The 17,851-nt window shown below is 44.2% G+C and overlaps 1 protein-coding gene across 9 annotated transcripts in view; it reads left to right on the plus strand.

Annotated features, from left to right (window-relative positions):
* Positions 1 to 1,578: 1,578 nt before the first annotated feature.
* The window catches only part of DCLK1 (doublecortin like kinase 1), a 341,630-nt gene continuing 325,357 nt past the window's right edge, over positions 1,579 to 17,851 (plus strand). For 3 of the 9 annotated variants that reach the window (XR_012017059.1, XM_072797422.1, XM_072797423.1), the window contains exons 1-2: positions 1,824 to 2,110; positions 7,090 to 7,484. Coding sequence is in view for 8 of the 9 variants with exons in the window: in XM_072797422.1 (XP_072653523.1) it covers positions 7,109 to 7,484 (376 nt within the window). In the remaining variant the exon portion in view is untranslated. Of the gene's footprint in view, positions 1,715 to 1,823; positions 2,111 to 7,089; positions 7,485 to 17,851 lie in introns of those variants that run through there. The other 6 variants (XM_072797419.1, XM_072797418.1, XM_072797415.1 and 3 more) reach the window with 5 other exon arrangements.

Below are 17,851 nucleotides of genomic sequence, written 5' to 3' on the forward strand. Positions count from 1 at the left end.
AACTCAAAGGTGACTTTTTGTTTTTGTTTTTTTTTTTTTGGTGGGTTTTTTTTTTTTTTTAAACGTGTTATGTGCATGTCCCAGATAGGCCAGCTAGGAAAGAGGTAATATATGGTTGAATTATCTAAAGTGCTTAAGAAATGACCCTGATGGCATATCCACAAGGGCTAGGAAACAGAATTTATTTCTTGGTTTGGCATTTTGGCAGAAATTACTTGGCATTTGTCACTTGAAATATAAACAGAAGTTCTGATTTCTGTTCTCAAGAAAATACACTTGTCTCCTTACTTTCTCTGTGCTTACCCCTTGGTCCTCATTTTGTGTTAGAATTTGACAGGATAGGCTCAGTACTATGCATTTAGTTAATTTGGTGAGTTCACATACTCTCAATCCTCAGTTATTGAATAGTTCAAAGATGAATATTGCTGCAACTTGTTGAATATGCAACATACATCTTGAGTGGCATTTTATAACAAATGGTGATAATTTACTATTTACATAATACTTTGAAAGCATTTCAGATTAGCTTTTTATAAAAAAAAAGATTTTTATTTATTTATTTATGAGAGAGAGAGAGAGGCAGAGACACAGGCAGAAAAAGAAGCAGGCCCCATGCAGGGAGCCTGACTGGTACTCCAGGATCACACCCTGGGCTGAAGGCAGGTGCTCAACTGCTGAGCCACCTGGGGGTCCCCAGATTAGCTGTTATTAATAATAAGTAGTTAAATATGTAAGTGAGCTTAGTGGGCAAGAGAAAAATAAAAATTTGATTTTTCCATGAAAAGGTTGAAACTCGGGAAGATAGAAAAATACACATGTGTATTTGTCTGTGTATACATATGTGGGACAAATACATGTCCCAAGAGACCTGACCGAAGGAAAATAATTGGACCAAAATTTAGGCTGCCCAGTGACCCTGGCTAAGGTTTCACTGGGGTCAGCGACCTGCTCCCACTCCCAGGGCTTTTGCGCAAAGACTGGAAGCTGTCAGCAGGCTGGGTTCTGAGAACATTCCTGCCCCGGGAAGGAAGGCTTGTGGTGAGCTCATGGGGCTTTCCAGCGCTGACCGCCTGCCTTGGCAACCAGGAGTAGCGAAACCTGGCCTTGAAGTTATCAAGCGCCTCTTCTAACATATCCGGCTCTAAGCAGAGGTCACTATTCGAAGGGTGACTCAAGTCCTGGGGTCAAGTGGAGATGACTGGAGGGGTCTACGAACAGATCCGGTCCTTCCAATAAGGGGACTGAGGGTAACATTAGAGTGTGTAGATTGGGAGGGTCCGTGGTTGGTTCTTCCTGGAGGAACTGCCTGGATGCCTCGTGGACCAGAGTGATGAGGGTGGATTACACTGGCTTCCATAATCCCGGGAAACGGGTTAAATCATGAGGTCTCATAAAGTGTGTGTGTGTGTGTGTGTGTGTGTGTCGGGGGGATACCGTGCAAGGGAGGAGGAAGTCATCGTTTCCCTGGTCCCCCCTGAGGGAGGAGGGCTCTCCGTGGCGCCGCCTCTCCTCCCCATCTCGCACTTCTCGTGGCTCAGACCGGGCCCCATCCACGTTCTCTGGCTCCGTCCCAGGCCCCCATCCGATCTCCCCCTCTGTCCAGACAACCACTCGTGCGGGACGGGGAGCTTCGGGGTTCGTTCCGGCCAGCTGCGCCGAGGTCGCTGCGGTCAGAGCGGGCGCGGGGAGGAGGAGGACCCCGGGCGCAGCCGTGGTGGGTGCGCCCTGCCAAGAAGGGCGGGGGCGCCGGAGCGCGCACGCGGAGGAGGGGAGGGAGGGGAGGGGAGGGGAGGGGCGCGGGGAGCGGGTGGGGCGTGCGAGCGAGGGAGCCACGAGCGGAGGGAGCGCGCCCGCCGCCGCCGCCCTCCTCCGGAGAGAGGCTGGAGTGAGGCTGTGCGAAGCGCCGCATTTCAATGAGAGCCGGCGGAGCCACCTCCCCGCGCTAGCGGCTGCAGCCCAGACGCCCGCGCCCCCGGCTGCTGCAGCCCGGCCTCGGCCCCGCCGCCCCGCCGCCCCGCCGCCCCGGCCGCGCCCCAGCCCGCGAGCACAGCACCAGGAGGCCGCCCCGAGCGCGGCCACGAAGACCCCGGCGGCGTCTCTCCGCGGACCGGTGCGTGGTTTGCCTCCGCTGGGAAGGGAGCTGCGGGCAGGGCCGCCGGGGACCCGCCGGGGACCCGCCGGGGGCTCGCGGCGCCCGCTTCTCCCGCAGCCGGCGGGCGCCGAGGAAGCCCGGGGCGTGGAGGGCAGGGCGGGCGCCCCTCGGCCGCCGCCGCCTCCCCGCCCGCCGTTCCTCGAAGGGCGCTGCCGGCCCTGGCCAGGCTGGCCTCGGCCGGGGCGGCGCGTGCGGGCGGCTCCGGGGCTGCTGGCACCTGCCTCTTTTGTCTGGTGCCACCGGCCTCGAACGGGAGCAGGGCGCGCGCCCCCCGCCCCCCGCCAGGCTGCTCGCCGCGTTGTTAGTGGAGGTGGAGCCCGGGGCGGAGGAGCTGGGCGAGGTGCTTGTCGTTGTCAGAACTGGCCACGGGGCGAGGACCCAGACTGCGCCTAGAAGGAGTGGCCGAGCCAGGCCTCTTATTGTGTGCGCTTCCCCGTGCGCCCGGGAGGGTGTGTGCCTGAAGATGGGGCGATCTGTGGTGGGGGCGGCCGCCGTGCGGGTGTTGCAAGTACATTTGCAGGGGCTCAAGTTCCTTCGGGGGCAGCGAGGCTGCCTCAGGTACAGATTGGTACCTGCAGTGCTCAAAGCGTGCGGAGAGGAAATGGCATTTTGCTCCTAGTGGGAGCGCATGCACAGCCCTGCATTGCCCCACAAAAGAGGCTGCTTTTGAAAACCAGGGTTGCGCGGAATCACTGCTGGATTCGGAGAGGAAATGCTTGTAAGAGGTAGAGCAAATGAAAGGTTTCATTCAAAGCGGCTCCCTCTCCGCACCTGTGACTGTGTGTCCACATTATGGTGCACACGCATTCAGCGGCCACACTGCAGGGTGTTCCGTGAATACGCTTTATGAATGTTCCCAAATAGATCACCTTTCCTCTGGAAAGGAAAGTAGGACAGTCTTTTGAGTATGAAATGTCATATGAAGGAGGGTCAGAAGGAATTTTAAGAGGGGTTATACATAGGAACATTATAAAAGATTGACACACATCCTGTGACGTGTCCAAGGTGGTGCATGCACTCTGAAGAGGTGTGTGTGTGTGTGTGTGTGTGTGTGTGTGCATGCTTCTTATTCCACGCCTGCCCATCCACGGGCATCCTGATCCCACTGGCAAAATATGTTTTGAGACTTTCAGGTCCAGCATCTAGTTAGATGTGGTCCTCTTTATGCCAAATTATTCTGTGTGTGTGTGTGTGTGTGTGTGTGTGCGCTCGCGCGTGCACGCGCGCACGCGCATGTATAAATCTCTGAAACAGGAACTCGTATCCTTATCTAGAGAAGGATGAACAGAGGTTCCTCAAAATGGTGAGAAATTCCACAGAAGACAATTAAGGATACTGATTTCTTGACATGGCAGTGTTTATAGAAAAATCTCTGATAAGAGCCAGGCCCCCTTCTTTCCTTCCCAAGTGTCTATAATCTCTTCGGTTAGGGTGATGTGGTTACCTTCTCGGTACCATGATGCATGTGTGGCTCAGACCCCTAGCCACCAATGGTCTGTAAATGTGTGTCTCTGTGCTTTGGCGGTTTCCTGTGCAGAAAGCAAGAACCTGTGAATCTTCTTCAGGAGCTCGTGGTTCGAATGTATGACTAAGCCTACTGAAGAGCTGGGCCAGCCAAAGCAAGAGAAGGAACACCTATTTTGATGTTGCACATAATTGTTGGAACATTAGGGTGTATGGTGTGGTTTTTGACATTCATTTAGTGGTAGCTATAGCTTGGAAAATGATTTCACTTTGAGTGTGGTTTTTCTTTGTCACCAACATCATTGTTGACTTTTGGGCAGGCTCAGTGAAGAGAAGTAAAAGATGTACATGTCCTGGTTGAACATATGATCAAGTTGGAGGAAATACACAAATAAAACAAAATCAACTTTTGCCTATATTAAAATTGACTTTTTTTTCATTTGGCATAGAACTCTTGGTTCGAAAAGCCTGATTCCTCTAGGGAATTCCAACAGTTGCTAAATTATTTGGCTTTTGCTGATTGTGAATCGATAAAAGCCCTTCAGACTACATCAGCACTCTCTGGTGACACAATTGTGCCATCCTTTCCTATGGTCCTGCTTGTTGTCTCTTGGTTTATATAGATTTGGGAGGAAACCCCTAGGGTTGGAAGATTGATTACTGCCTTTAAAAGTAAAACAGGAGCTTCAAAAGCCAACCTGGCCTTTATAATATGCGAAGTTTGATGAGCTTAGTGAATTGCCATGAGTACTCCCCCCCCCCATCCCTTTTAGAAGACAAAAGAGCTTATTTCAAGAGGAGATGGATTTTTTAAAGTGGGAGCAGTTATGATACCAAGAGCAAAATTTTGGTGTCATTACTCAGTTTATAACTGCCTGAAGAACTAACTGGATATCAAATGATCTCTGTTTTGAAGTGTTACCCAACTTCAAAATCAATGAAACTGGTTCAAATCTACCTATGTGTGGTATAACTTTTTCTGAAAATGCAAATTTAGACTATTATGACTTAGTAAGAGACATGAGGTAGTTTTCGTGTTTGGAGGAAAAAATACACTAAACTAATAATCAGCCCAGGTTTGAATTGTACTCTGGCCCCCAGCAAGGTCAGCAGTAGAATAATGAGCAGGTGAAGATATTAGCCCCGGCACAGTCTGCAAATGGAACCTTCTGCAGTTAAGTGGTCTCCCCAGGTCACAGGGCTAGTTCAGAGTGAGGGCTTTAAAAACCCCTGTTTTCATGGGTGAAGGGGTCTAGAGGGTCTCAGGGGGTCTGGCCTCGAAGGCACAGTACATGGGGCAGAAAGGAGGGAGTGCCAACTTCAGAGTCATTTAGAGACAACTTAGGTTCAAATCCCAACTCCCTCAGTTAAGACTCCAGGACCCTGGATATAGCTCATACTTGCCTTCTGTCATGATACTATTACTGACCTCACTGCATTGTCCTGAGGTTTAGAAGGCAATTTTTAGCATCTAATACAACAGTTAATTGCTGAATACTAGTGTCAGGCACATCATAGACATTCAATAAACATGAGCTTTTTCCACTTCATTTCAGGGGTACACAATCTCTAGCACTGCTTTTAAACATGAATTTTTAGCCACTTTGATGGGACCAGACGTTAGTTAGTTAGGTCAAGGAAGTTAGTTAGTTAGTTAGTTAGTTAGTTAGAAGTCAAGTTAGTTAGTTAGGTCAAGGAAAGGTTGGGGAGGCTTGGCAGTACTTTTGGTGAGTTTGGACTGAGCTTCAGAAAGGCAACATCATTCATGTGGTGGGATTTGGGTGGCACTCATAAGATTCTTGCCCCAGATTTTCCATTTCCCTTATACTGTATTTCAACATGCCTGAAATTTTGTCATCAAAACGTCTTTCCTTTGAATGTTTTTAGATTGTCCTGTTAAAAATCCGATTCCCTTCAAGGGTCAACATCACAAGGCATTACCACCTAACCCCTTAGCAAGGATGAATAGACCCCACGGGTAGCTTGCTGATGACAGGGCTCCATAGAAAGTAAAATGGGGGCCCTGGGGGTGCAGGCATACCTTTCAGAAGGTTGTGAGATGAAAATCAGGCAGATTCATGAGGAACTTTCCTTACCAGAAGGGGGGAGATTCAATTCTTACTAGTTCTTTTTTTTTTTTTTTTTAATTCTTACTAGTTCTTTCTGTGACAGAGTCAAGAACAGAAAAGCAAGTTTTATTTATAAAAAACATGAATACTTATAACGTGCTAGACACTCTACCAAGTGTTTCGTGTATTAATACTCAATATTAATTATGAGGTACGTATGATTTGTATCCCTATGTGTAGTTGAGGAAGCGAGGCTTTAAAGATATTGATTCAGACTTGGTCCTGTGCTAGTTGTGTAACCCTGGGAAATATACTTGATCAACATCTCTAAGCCTCGATCCCCCGACTCGTGAAGTTAGAGTGGAAGGAAGGGCAGAGTCCTCCCAAGAAGTGACTTATCCTTTCTGCTCTTTTTCCTCTTCCTCCTCACCCTTTCTCTGCTTTTTTTTTTTTTTTTTCTTTTTAAACCCAGTGTATCCAGGGCAGCCCCGGTGGCGCAGCGGTTTAGCGCCGCCTGCAGCCCGGGGTGTGATTCTGGAGACCCGGGATCGAGTCCCACGTGGGGCTCCCGGTGCATGGAGCCTGCTTCTCTCTCTGCCTGTGTCTCTGCCTCTCTTTCGCTCTCTCTGAATAAGTAAATAAATAAATCTTAAAAAAAAAAAAACCCCAGTGTATCCAAAGCACTAAATATAAGCAAGTGAGTTATGATAAAATCCCTTTAAAAAAAAACTGCTGTTGAATATGGGAATACGTTGGAAAATCTTGAGTTGGTAGAACTTGGGGATTCCAGTGTGCTGTCTGTCTGAGCGCCTTCGCTCATTTGAAACCTGACTGTTGAGTGCGGACACCCTCTTCTGGGTTCCCGGCCCCCCCGCTCGCATCGTCAGCCCTCAGCCCCGTGGTACCCTGCAGTCTTCTCTTCGCCTGCCACGGAGCGAGCGCGCTGCAGGGAGGTCTGGGCTTTGAGTCCAGCAAACCTGCGTGGGAGGTCTTGGTCAAACATTTCTCAGTTGTATGACTTGGAGAAATTTAGGAGAAATTTTTCTGTGCCTTGTTTTGTTCATCAGTAAGTAAGGATAACACTACGTTGAAAGATTTGTTGTGATTTAGAAATAACAGCTGTTCAAAGCCAGATACGCCTCATACGGTGTAGGTGGTCACTACGTAGGAGCCATTTCTACCCAAACTGGGGTTAATTAATAAGCAGGGGTTGCCTCTTCTGTCTCTTTGCTGTCTTCCTTCTCTTTCAACTAGACAACTCATATTAAATATATCATCAATTACAGCAGTATTTCTACCAGCTGCTCTTGAGCTGAGTCTTTCAAATCATGATCTTAAAATAACATCAGTATGTCTCTCTCTCTCTCTCTCTCTCTCTCTCTCTTTTCCTTCTGTGCCATGTAGGTTCCACTTTAACTCCATCATGTCCTTCGGCAGAGACATGGAGCTGGAGCACTTTGATGAGCGGGATAAGGCTCAGAGATACAGCAGAGGGTCGCGGGTGAATGGGCTGCCCAGCCCAACGCACAGCGCCCACTGCAGCTTCTACCGAACCCGCACACTGCAGACCCTCAGTTCTGAGAAGAAGGCCAAGAAAGTTCGTTTCTATCGAAACGGAGATAGATACTTCAAAGGGATTGTGTATGCCATCTCCCCCGACCGCTTCCGATCATTTGAGGCCCTGCTGGCTGATTTGACCCGAACTCTGTCGGATAACGTGAATTTGCCCCAGGGAGTGAGAACAATCTACACCATTGATGGACTCAAGAAGATTTCCAGCCTGGACCAACTGGTGGAAGGTGAGCGCTAACTCCCAGGTGACCCTAGAGGATGCATTCTCGTGTTTCTACATTGTTCTAGGCACCTGCGCTTGATTGATCTCTAAGAGGTAGCATCCAGCCTGTGCCTGTGATCCTTATTGTTCACATTTTGGGAGTTCACTTTGTTTACTGTAGTTTAAAATGAAAAAAAGAAAAAAAACAACAACCCACTAATGGTATTAGGTCGGCCATCTTACAATAATGGACTGAGGGGAAAAATGGTCTTAATTCTCCAACATTCTCTGTTCCTTTTGTCATTCTCATGCTACATTTTCAAAGTCCCTTTTTATATCTGGAATCACATTGTTCATATTCATTTCTAGATGCAAATGAATTTCTGTTGTTATGATGTCTGAAATTACTTGAACTGAAAATAACTAATGGATCGTGAAATTTTTGAGTGTAAAGGAGCCTTATATAGGCATCAAACCCATTAATTCTGTCACTAGAGACTGAGGCCCAGAAAATTCGAGTGACACGTCTGTGGTTACATGGTAAGGTAGTGTTGATACTGGACTAAAAATTAGGTTTTCTGGCATTTCTTTCCAATATGGTTTCTCCTCTTAAGTTTAAAGGATTGTTGTCTTTCTGTGGAACTTGAAGTACAAAGGAGTTAATCTGTTCAGCTTACTGGTTTTCAAAGTCGAATCTGTGTTATTGATCATTATCTGTTTTAGATATTTCACGTGAAGTGGAACGGTTTGAGTCATGGATGAGGCCTAGTGTCTCGAGTAGCAGCGTAGGTAGACTTGCTTCAGCACCAACTCCAAGTGAACAGCACAGAGAGCCTCTAGTGACCTTAGAAATCATAAGCAAAGTAAAATGACTTGAAGAGAGATAATGGGTAAAATTCATGCTAAGGTGTAAAGGAGGTTGGCTGATCCTCTTTGGGGTGTAGGAGTTTCTAAGTCTGGTGCTAAGGTTATGAAGTAGCTCTCAGTGCAGAGGAGCATGGTAAAAGAAGTTTAGAGTTTTGAAAGTGTTTGACTTCACCCTGAGTTCATATTTACTCTAGACGTATTGCCAGGCCCTGTTGTCTTACTGGGTCCTGGAGGAATGCCAACCATGTAATGTCCTCCCTCTCTCCTGCAGGTAGCAGGAAGCATCCCTTTCAGGATCCCATGGAGTGTGGGGTTCCTCTGCCCTGACCACACACAGGCCAGCCCTCTTGTCCTCCTCTCGAACCAGAGTTTGTACGTGATTCAAGGCCAAGGGAGTCTCGTGTCTTTCTCCCATTTTCGTTCCCTTTATCCCTTGGCAGGGATGCCAGTCCGGTCACAGTATGACTGGACTTGAGAGGGTGTGGAGAGCCTGGGTTTGGTGTGTTGACTATGTGGGAATTCACATCTCTTTTCAAAGACTCGTCACCCTGCCAAGATGCCTGTAGACTTGGCCTTTTTCCTCCTGTTCAGATGTTGGCACTTTCAGTAAATTAAAGGGGAAGAACAAACATGAAATAGCATCAGCTTTGATTTTGGTGCTCTGTCCTTTTCCTGACCTTGGAAAATACAGGGATAAAGAAAACATTTGGTGGGCTATTCTCAGGGATCTGAATAAGATGAAATGCAAAGTCAGGTGCATGATCATCACCAAACCATCCCTTGGAGGACTGATGGTAGTATAGACAGAATATGCCAGGATATCAACTCACATTGTCAGGCAGCCAGCCTTGGCTCCTCACTCTGTCCTAGAGTCACTTGTGTGGCATCTATGCAGTAGGGTGGTGTACTTCAGTCAGTTGTCCACCCAGAACTGCTCTTTACCGAGAAGTGGCCAGAGGTATTCCCTCGGTTCCTGTCCACAAGGGAGAGGGCAGGGCGTGAGGCGTGGGAAACAACAGTTCTTTACATACAAGGACCAACAAAATCATGGCATACTTGCCACCGTCTTCTTTGTTAGTTTTTAAACACAAAAGAATGCCTGCTCTAAGAGACTGCTGTCCTGGGATAATAGTGGTAGCTCACAGTTATGGAGCATGTGTCTTGTATATACGAATACATTTAATTCACACAATGACCCTAGCAGCTGGGTACTGTTAACATCCACATACCATGATGAGAAATATGAGGCACGGTGTGTTAAGTGATCTGCTCAAAGTCACACACCAAGAAATAGAAGTTAGGATTTGAACCCAGGAAGGCTGGTACCAGAGCTTGAGCTCATACCTGCCACTGATAAGATACCAAGTGGGGTATTCTTAGTGGCTTTTAAATGAAATATTGTATGAGATTATTCTTGAAAACAAATGTTTTTAACTTTGACTTAATTCCAGGAATTACAGCTACTGCACCTAGAAGCGTTTACCTTAATATTTTCATTTACCTCCAAATGGTTTTCTCTCCAGTCAATATAAAGCTGTTGCATATTGACTATTCTGATGTTAAAAAAATGACTTTTTGGAAAAAAAATTTTTTTCTGATTGAGTGAATGATAACTTTAGTATAGTGTATAAGTTCACATATTGGCTGCGTTTTTTTTTTTTTAAATCCAGTTTAAACAGTTTTTTTTCCTCATTTATAATTCTGACAGCATGCAGCTGCACTTAGTGTTGAAGTAGCTGGAAATTCATTTAGATTGGCCTCTTTGTCAATTACATTTTTGCTTAGTCTGTTAAAATGCAAACGGTTGCTTCATATTCATCATTAGGTTCATATCTCTCACTTTACATACTAATTTTATGTAAACGTCAATGCATGTTATTAGCTTCTCGTTTCCCCTTCCAATATGCTGATGTTTGAGTTTTAAATTAAATCCTTTTAGTGGATGCAGTGACAAGTGTATTTGACTTGCGATTGTTTTTTTTTAAGCTTGTTCTTTCTCACTTACCACAGACTAAAAATTCTGAATTACAATGACATATGTGAGTTTATTTATAACAGTCTCATGGTCACTTGCACTGTTTTGTTATTATTATCCACAGATTATTATGCCTAAATTTGGTTTAAGCACATTGACAGAGATGGCTCTTTGCCTCAAGTATAAATGTATGAGTGAGTGTGTATGTGTATGTGTACATATAACTGTATGTCTTTATGCATCTGTGTATAAACACACACACATGCACACGCATATGTAAGAGCAGACATTGGATAGCAGTTTTCATTTTTTGCTTTCAAAATGGCCTTAATACACTAGGAAAGCCAGATAATTAATAAGGAAAGTTGAATTGCAGTCCTATTTCTGCAAGTGGTTCACCTTGAGACTTGGCCTCATTTTACCAATATTGCCTCTTTTCCCCCAATTTTACGTTCTTTATGTTCCATTATAAGTGTGTAAATGTTGTGAAGGTAAATGAAGGAATAATATTTAAAACCTTTGAACTCTTAGGAGAAAGGTATAGTATGAATCCTAAGCATTGATTGATTGATTTTTTTCTTTATCAGATGCTCAAGCATCAGTAACATTGCGTTGGGGGTGAGCCATCCATGCTCCCTACTTTTTTTTTTTTAAGATTTTTATTTATTTATTCATAGAGACACAGAGAGAGAATGAGGGGGCAGAGACACAGGCAGAGGGAGAAGCAGGCTCCATGCAGAGAGCCCGATGTGGGACTCGATCCAGGATCTCCAGGATCACGCCCTGGGCTGCAGGCAGCGCTAAACCGCTGCGCCACCGGGACTGCCCCATGCTCCCTCCTTTTAAATAGTCTTTATTTTTAGTGTAGTTTTAGGTTCAGAGCAAAATTGAGCCGAAGGTACAGAGATTTCCCATATATTCCCTTCCTCAACACATGAATACCCTCTCCTATTGTCATCAGTGTGGTGGGGCGTTATAATTGATGAATCTACATTGACACATCATTATCACCAAAAGTCCATAATTTACATTAGGGTTCACTCTTGGTGTTGTATGTTTTGTGGGTTTTGACAGCGATGTAAAGACACGTAGGCACCATTGCAGTATCATCCAGAATACTTTCACTGCCCTAAAAATCCTCTGTGCTCTGTCTTTTCATCCCTTCCTAAGCCCTGGTAACCATTAGTATATTTGGTGTCTTCAATAGGCATTCTTTTAACATCTTGTGTGAATGTGGATAGAAGAGGGCCAGGGCATTTCCTGTAGACGTTAACATAAATACTATTCGGATATGTTGTCTTCTGGATATAAATAAGTTAATTTGCACATCAATTCTTTTTTTTTAAGATTTTATTTATTCATGAGAGACACAGAGAGAGAAAAGAGAGAGAGGCAGAGACACAGGCAGAGGGGGAAGCAGGCTCCATGCAGGGAGCCCGATGTGGGACTCGATCCCGGGACTCCAGGATCACACCCTGGGCCAAAGGCATCAGATGCTCAACCACTGAGCCACCCAGGTGTCCCTGCACATCAATTCTGTACGTATTAGAAATGAGTCCCCTTCTTTCTCAGCTCTCACGCACCTTGACCCCTCACTTCATGGACGCTGTCTGACTCTGGAGCTGGAGTGTCAGGGCTGTTCCCAAGTCTCTGAAAAGAGTCAGCCTCTCAGGAGCAAGCCCACACTTTACCCCACAGTTAGGGAAGCTCTAACCACTACTTCTGGTCACCCAGCTCTCCTGGCAATTTTTCTTTCCCTTGATATGGTGTCATTGATATCTTTCTCTAATTCACTAGCTTCTTCTATGCCTCTCTCTGCTATATGAAGATTTTTAAATTAATTCTGGATGGCTCTAAAGCATAGTCTCTCGAAAATCCCCCTCCAGCAAACAGTTTTACTAGTGTTGTTGTTGTTTTTGTTTTTGAGTATCGTCTCAGAGGTACCAGTGCATATTGAGGATGTACATATCATTTGCCCAGAGGGTAACTTACTGTATTCACAGTTCCGTACCTTGCTTTGTGCACCTAACAATACATATTATACATCTAGGAATGCTGTGTCCTTTTTACTGACTTCATAGTATTCCTTTATACAAATGTACCCTAATTTATTTGGCTAGTCTTTTATTGAGGAGCTTTTATTCGTAGGTTATGACCAATCCTTTATTAGACACAATTTTGCAGTAAATATCTTTGGATTTTAGTTTTCTACCCATGTAGGAGAGCCTTTGTAGGACAAATTCCTAGAAGTAATACTTCAGAATAAAGAGCTATAAGTGTTAAACTCTTACGAGCTATTGCAAATCTTCAAATCTTCATAGATGTAGGACCAGTTTACACTCCCATCAGTAACATACGAGACTGGCTGTTTTCCTGTGTCCTCAAGACAATGTTTTATCTAATATTTTGCTACTTGCCCACCGATTATGAAAAGAAAGGCATATGTCTCCTTATAGTTTTAATTTTCATCTTTTTATATAATTTAAAATGCCTTTGCATTTCTATTTCTATGTGTTGTTTCTTCATAGATTTTGACTTTTTTTTTTTTTTTAACCAGGTTGGGGTCTTTTTATTTTTTTTTTTTATTTTTTTTTTTATTGGTGTTCAATTTACTAACATACAGAATAACACCCAGTGCCCGTCACCCATTCACTCCCACCCCCCGCCCTCCTCCCCTTCTACCACCCCTAGTTCGTTTCCCAGAGTTAGCAGTCTTTATGTTCTGTCTCCCTTTCTGATATTTCCCACACATTTCTTCTCCCTTCCCTTATTTTCCCTTTCACTATTATTTATATTCCCCAAATGAATGAGAACATATAATGTTTGTCCTTCTCCGACTGACTTACTTCACTCAGCATAATACCCTCCAGTTCCATCCACGTTGAAGCAAATGGTGGGTATTTGTCATTTCTAATAGCTGAGTAATATTCCATTGTATACATAAACCACATCTTCTTTATCCATTCATCTTTCGTTGGACACTGAGGCTCCTTCCACAGTTTGGCTATCGTGGCCATTGCTGCTAGAAACATCGGGGTGCAGGTGTCCCAGCGTTTCATTGCATTTGTATCTTTGGGGTAAATCCCCAGCAGTGCAATTGCTGGGTCGTAGGGCAGGTCTATTTTTAACTCTTTGAGGAACCTCCACACAGTTTTCCACAGTGGCTGCACCAGTTCACATTCCCACCAACAGTGTAAGAGGGTTCCCTTTTCTCCACATCCTCTCCAACATTTGTTGTTTCCTGCCTTGTTAATTTTTCCCATTCTCACTGGTGTGAGGTGGTATCTCATTGTGGTTTTGATTTGTATTTCCCTGATGGCAAGTGATGCAGAGCATTTTCTCATGTGCATGTTGGCCATGTCTATGTCTTCTTCTGTGAGATTTCTGTTCATGTCTTTTGCCCATTTCATGATTGGATTGTTTGTTTCTTTGGTGTTGAGTTTAATAAGTTCTTTATAGATCTTGGAAACTAGCCCTTTATCTGATATGTCATTTGCAAATATCTTCTCCCATTCTGTAGGTTGTCTTTGAGTTTTGTTGACTGTATCCTTTGCTGTGCAAAAGCTTCTTATCTTGATGAAGTCCCAATAGTTCATTTTTGCTTTTGTTTCTTTTGCCTTCGTGGATGTATCTTGCAAGAAGTTAGGTTGGGGTCTTTTTAAATTAACTCGTAGGATTTTTTTTTCTTTTAAAGATATTAGCCCTTTGGGATATTAATTGAAAGTATTTTTCGGGCAGCCCCGGTGGCACAGCGGTTTAGCGGTTTAGCGCCACCTGCATCCCGGGGTGTGATCCGGGTCTCCAGGATCACACCCCGGGATAGAGTCCCACGTCGGGCTTCCTGCATGGAGCCTGCTTCTCCCTCTGCCTCTCTCCCTCTCTCTCTCTCTCTCTCTCTCTCTCTCTCTGAATAAAAAAAAGTCATTAAAAAATAAAATAAAATAAAATATTTTTTAAAAAAAGAAAGTATTTTTCCTGGATTGTCCTTGATTTAGTGATGTTGGTCATTATGTTTTTTGCCATGCAGATTGACAAAAATGGAAATAATCGAATGTATCAGCCTTTTCATTTATGGCATGATTTTCATGCTTCTTCGGTTGTACTCTAATGATAAAGCTGTTTCCTTCATTTTCTTCTACTATTTTTATGTTTTCATTTCAAAAAATATGCTAATGGCTGTCATATTAGTACAGTGTGTGATATAGGGGTTCAATTTAACCTTTTTCTAGGCTGCATCCTCATTTAAAAAACTTTTTATTTTGAAATTAATGTGGACTTACTAGAAGTGTCATAAAGATAAAGAGTTCTCATGTGTCCTTCTCAGAACAGAATAGCATACATAACCATGGTACAATGATCAAAAATGAAAGTTATCTTTGGAACAATGCTAACCTAAACCATAGGCTTTTTCCAACTTTCACCCATTTTTTCAGCTTTCACCAATATTTTCAAAAACAGGTTTCAGCATCATACGTCGCGTTCAGCTGTCACATCTTCTTCATCCCTGCCAAGCAGTGACCATTCTTCCATCTTTCCTTGTCTCTGATGACTTGGCCATTTTGAAGATTACTGGTTACTTATTTTGTAGAATGCCCTTCAATTTGGATGTAGCTGATGATTAGATTAAAGTTATGCATTTGTGTCAAGAATTCCGCAGAAAGGATGCTGTGTTTCTTGCAATGCATCGTTTTGGGGTATAGGATGTTGCTGTGTCTCATTACTGGTGAGATTAATTATGACCAGTTGGTGAGGATGATGTCTGTCTGCCAGTCACCTTGACTCTGAAGTTACTACAGTTTGAGGCTATGTGAATATCTTTTTTTCCTCCAACTTTTGTCCATGAATTTTGGCATAACAGCAGTTGTTACAGTGCTGTTCAAATGGTGAATTTCTGTTTCCCTCTTTGTTTGTCTCACCCTTAAACATAGATGTCCTCTGCTTTCTTTTTTTTTTAAGACCTTATTTATTTATTCATAGAGACACACAGAGAGAGAGAGAGAGAGAGAGAGAGAGAGAGAGAGAGAGGCAGAGACACAGGCAGAGGGAGAAGCAGGCTCCATGCATAGAGCCTGACGTGGGACTTGATCCAGGGTCTCCAGGATCACACCCTGGGCTGTAGGCGGCGCTAAACCGCTGTGCCACCGAGGCTGCCCTGTCCTCTACTTTCCTGTCTTTGCATCTACTGTGATGTCACCACCTCTTATTTTAACTACTCTTTTAAGGCCCATTTCTTCCAAATAGTAAGAAAACTAATCTTCTTCACTTCTATCAACTGGATCTATTTAACTGATACTCTAGTCCTTAGTCCTTTCAAACTCAACCTGCATAAATATGACCTTGTCCTTTTCCACTCCCCAGAACTCATTCCTCTTCTCATATTCTGGATCTTGTTAAATGGTGTCACCATCTAACTTAGCATCCCCCTTGACCTCTCTTTCTCTTCACCTGTCAAATCCAAGCTGTCACTGAACTCTGTTGATCCTGCTTAAGACATTTCTTCAACTTGTCTTCTTCACCATCAGGGTATTCAAGTTCTCATCACTGTTTTAACAATATTACAATTTTTACTGCAGGGGCGAAAAATTTTTAGATAGTGAGCATTGTAGAAAATTTGAAAGATGCAAAACCATTTTAAAAAAGTAAATAATAATTCTTCATACTCCTACCACTTGAGTCTTGTAGTCTCTTCCCTGCACTATTGCAACAGACTCATAAGCTAAAAATACGTATCTTAGTTTCTCTTTTGCAATTTGTTTTTCTCTTCTTTATGGAATCTGTATTTGTCCCTGCTTTTCCATTCCGTAGCTTCTCTTAAGTCAGATCATTTAGGACACACATGTGTCCCAGGCAGTAATCTTTAAACCACTTTTCCTGCCTATAAACCTGGCCATAGACAAACCACTTTGTGCCATACCTTTGCTTCATAATGGCTCTCCACTTAGTTATAGAACACAACCCACAGTCTTTAAGGGATTTCTTCTCAGTGACCCTGCTCCTGACCCTTCCCTCTGTCCGTGTCTCCTATTACCCATTGATACACTTGGCAGTGAGCTCGGCTGCGGTCTTTGCTTGTGTTCTCTTATCTCCAGGGTTCCCTTCTCTCCTGCAACGGTGGTAAGATGGTGCTCTCCTGAGGGTACACAATGTTATGGTTAAGTTATGGCTCTGGATTCAGATCATTTGCATTGAATCCTGGCTCCACCTTTGCCTATCTCTCTGACCCTCATTGTGCCCTGTGATAAGTGGTGTGTTACTACTTAGCTCATAGGGTTGTGTTGAAGATTATAGGTTAAATAGCATGGGTTAGAACAAGATCTGCTACATAGCAGACATTCATTCACATGACCTCTTCTGCCAATGGCATCTCCATGCTCATCCTTCAGCCTATAGATACATAAATCTCCCACAATCTAAAAAATTCTTGCCTTGGTCTTTCTGATCTCTCAAACTCAGAGGTCTTCTGATAAGAAATATCTGCATCTGCTGTCTATATTTGCTCAGCTTCCAATCATACTTCAACTCCTTGATTAGCATCATGACACTGTAATATACTTCTTTATTTTATATCAAAGTCTCTGGGAGTCAGGGAGCCACTGGGGTCCTCACCACCTAACATAATGATTGTAGGTACTCAATAAATATTATGAGAAGAAAGAGGAAAGATAATGAATGAATGGATCAGTGAGTGAATGAGAGCCGGCATCACTACCCAACTGAAGTGGCCATTATAGGACCACATGTGGCCTTTTAGTGTCCAGACCTGTGATCTCTTAGGAATCCTTATTCTCGATGTTATCCCCGGAGCATTGGATGCTGATGTCTGGATCTTTTACATCACACATTCACCACCTTTCGGTCCATGGCTCCAGGCACCTGATTTCTCTTCATTCTCTTCAGTGGCTCCTCCATCTCTGGGCACCCTTTAGAGACCAGTGTTGCCCTGGATTTCTTCTTGTGCAGCTGGGCGTGGTCTCCCAGAGTGTTCTGTTTCTGCAGCTGCCGTGTGCATCGCCCTCCAAACTCCAGGCTTATATTTCTAAGTGCTTGCTGGAAATCTCCAACTAGTTGGCTCCTAGGAACTTCAAATTTAGTATGTGCACAACCAAATTAATTTCTTTCCTTACCATCAAATCCAAACTTGATTCCCTTCTTATTTTACTTATTGTGGTATATGGGAAGTCCACCAAAATGAAAGTTCTAATGTCATCATTTCATTTTCATCATTTTGACTCAGATTCCCTTGGGTCCTGCATCCAGACAGTTGCCACCTCTACCATCGAGGCAACTGATTTTATCTGCCAACTACTCTTCGGAGGACCCACTCCTCTCTTCCCCTAGTGCAGATGCGTCAAGTCCGTCTCCTCTCCTATCCTGTTGTGGTAGCTTTCTCCACTTCTCTCTTCCCATGTCCTACCTTGAGCATCCCCTTTACACTGAAGCCAGTGTGAGCTTTCTGAAACCTGGGTCCGATCATGCGTAAAAACTTTGACCTTGTTTCCTACTACAGTATTACTCTAACTTGTTTGTCCATGGAACCTTTTTTTTAAATT

Source organism: Canis lupus, chromosome 24 (genome assembly GCF_048164855.1).
Source record: "Canis lupus baileyi chromosome 24, mCanLup2.hap1, whole genome shotgun sequence".
Taxonomy (NCBI): Eukaryota; Metazoa; Chordata; class Mammalia; order Carnivora; family Canidae; genus Canis; species Canis lupus.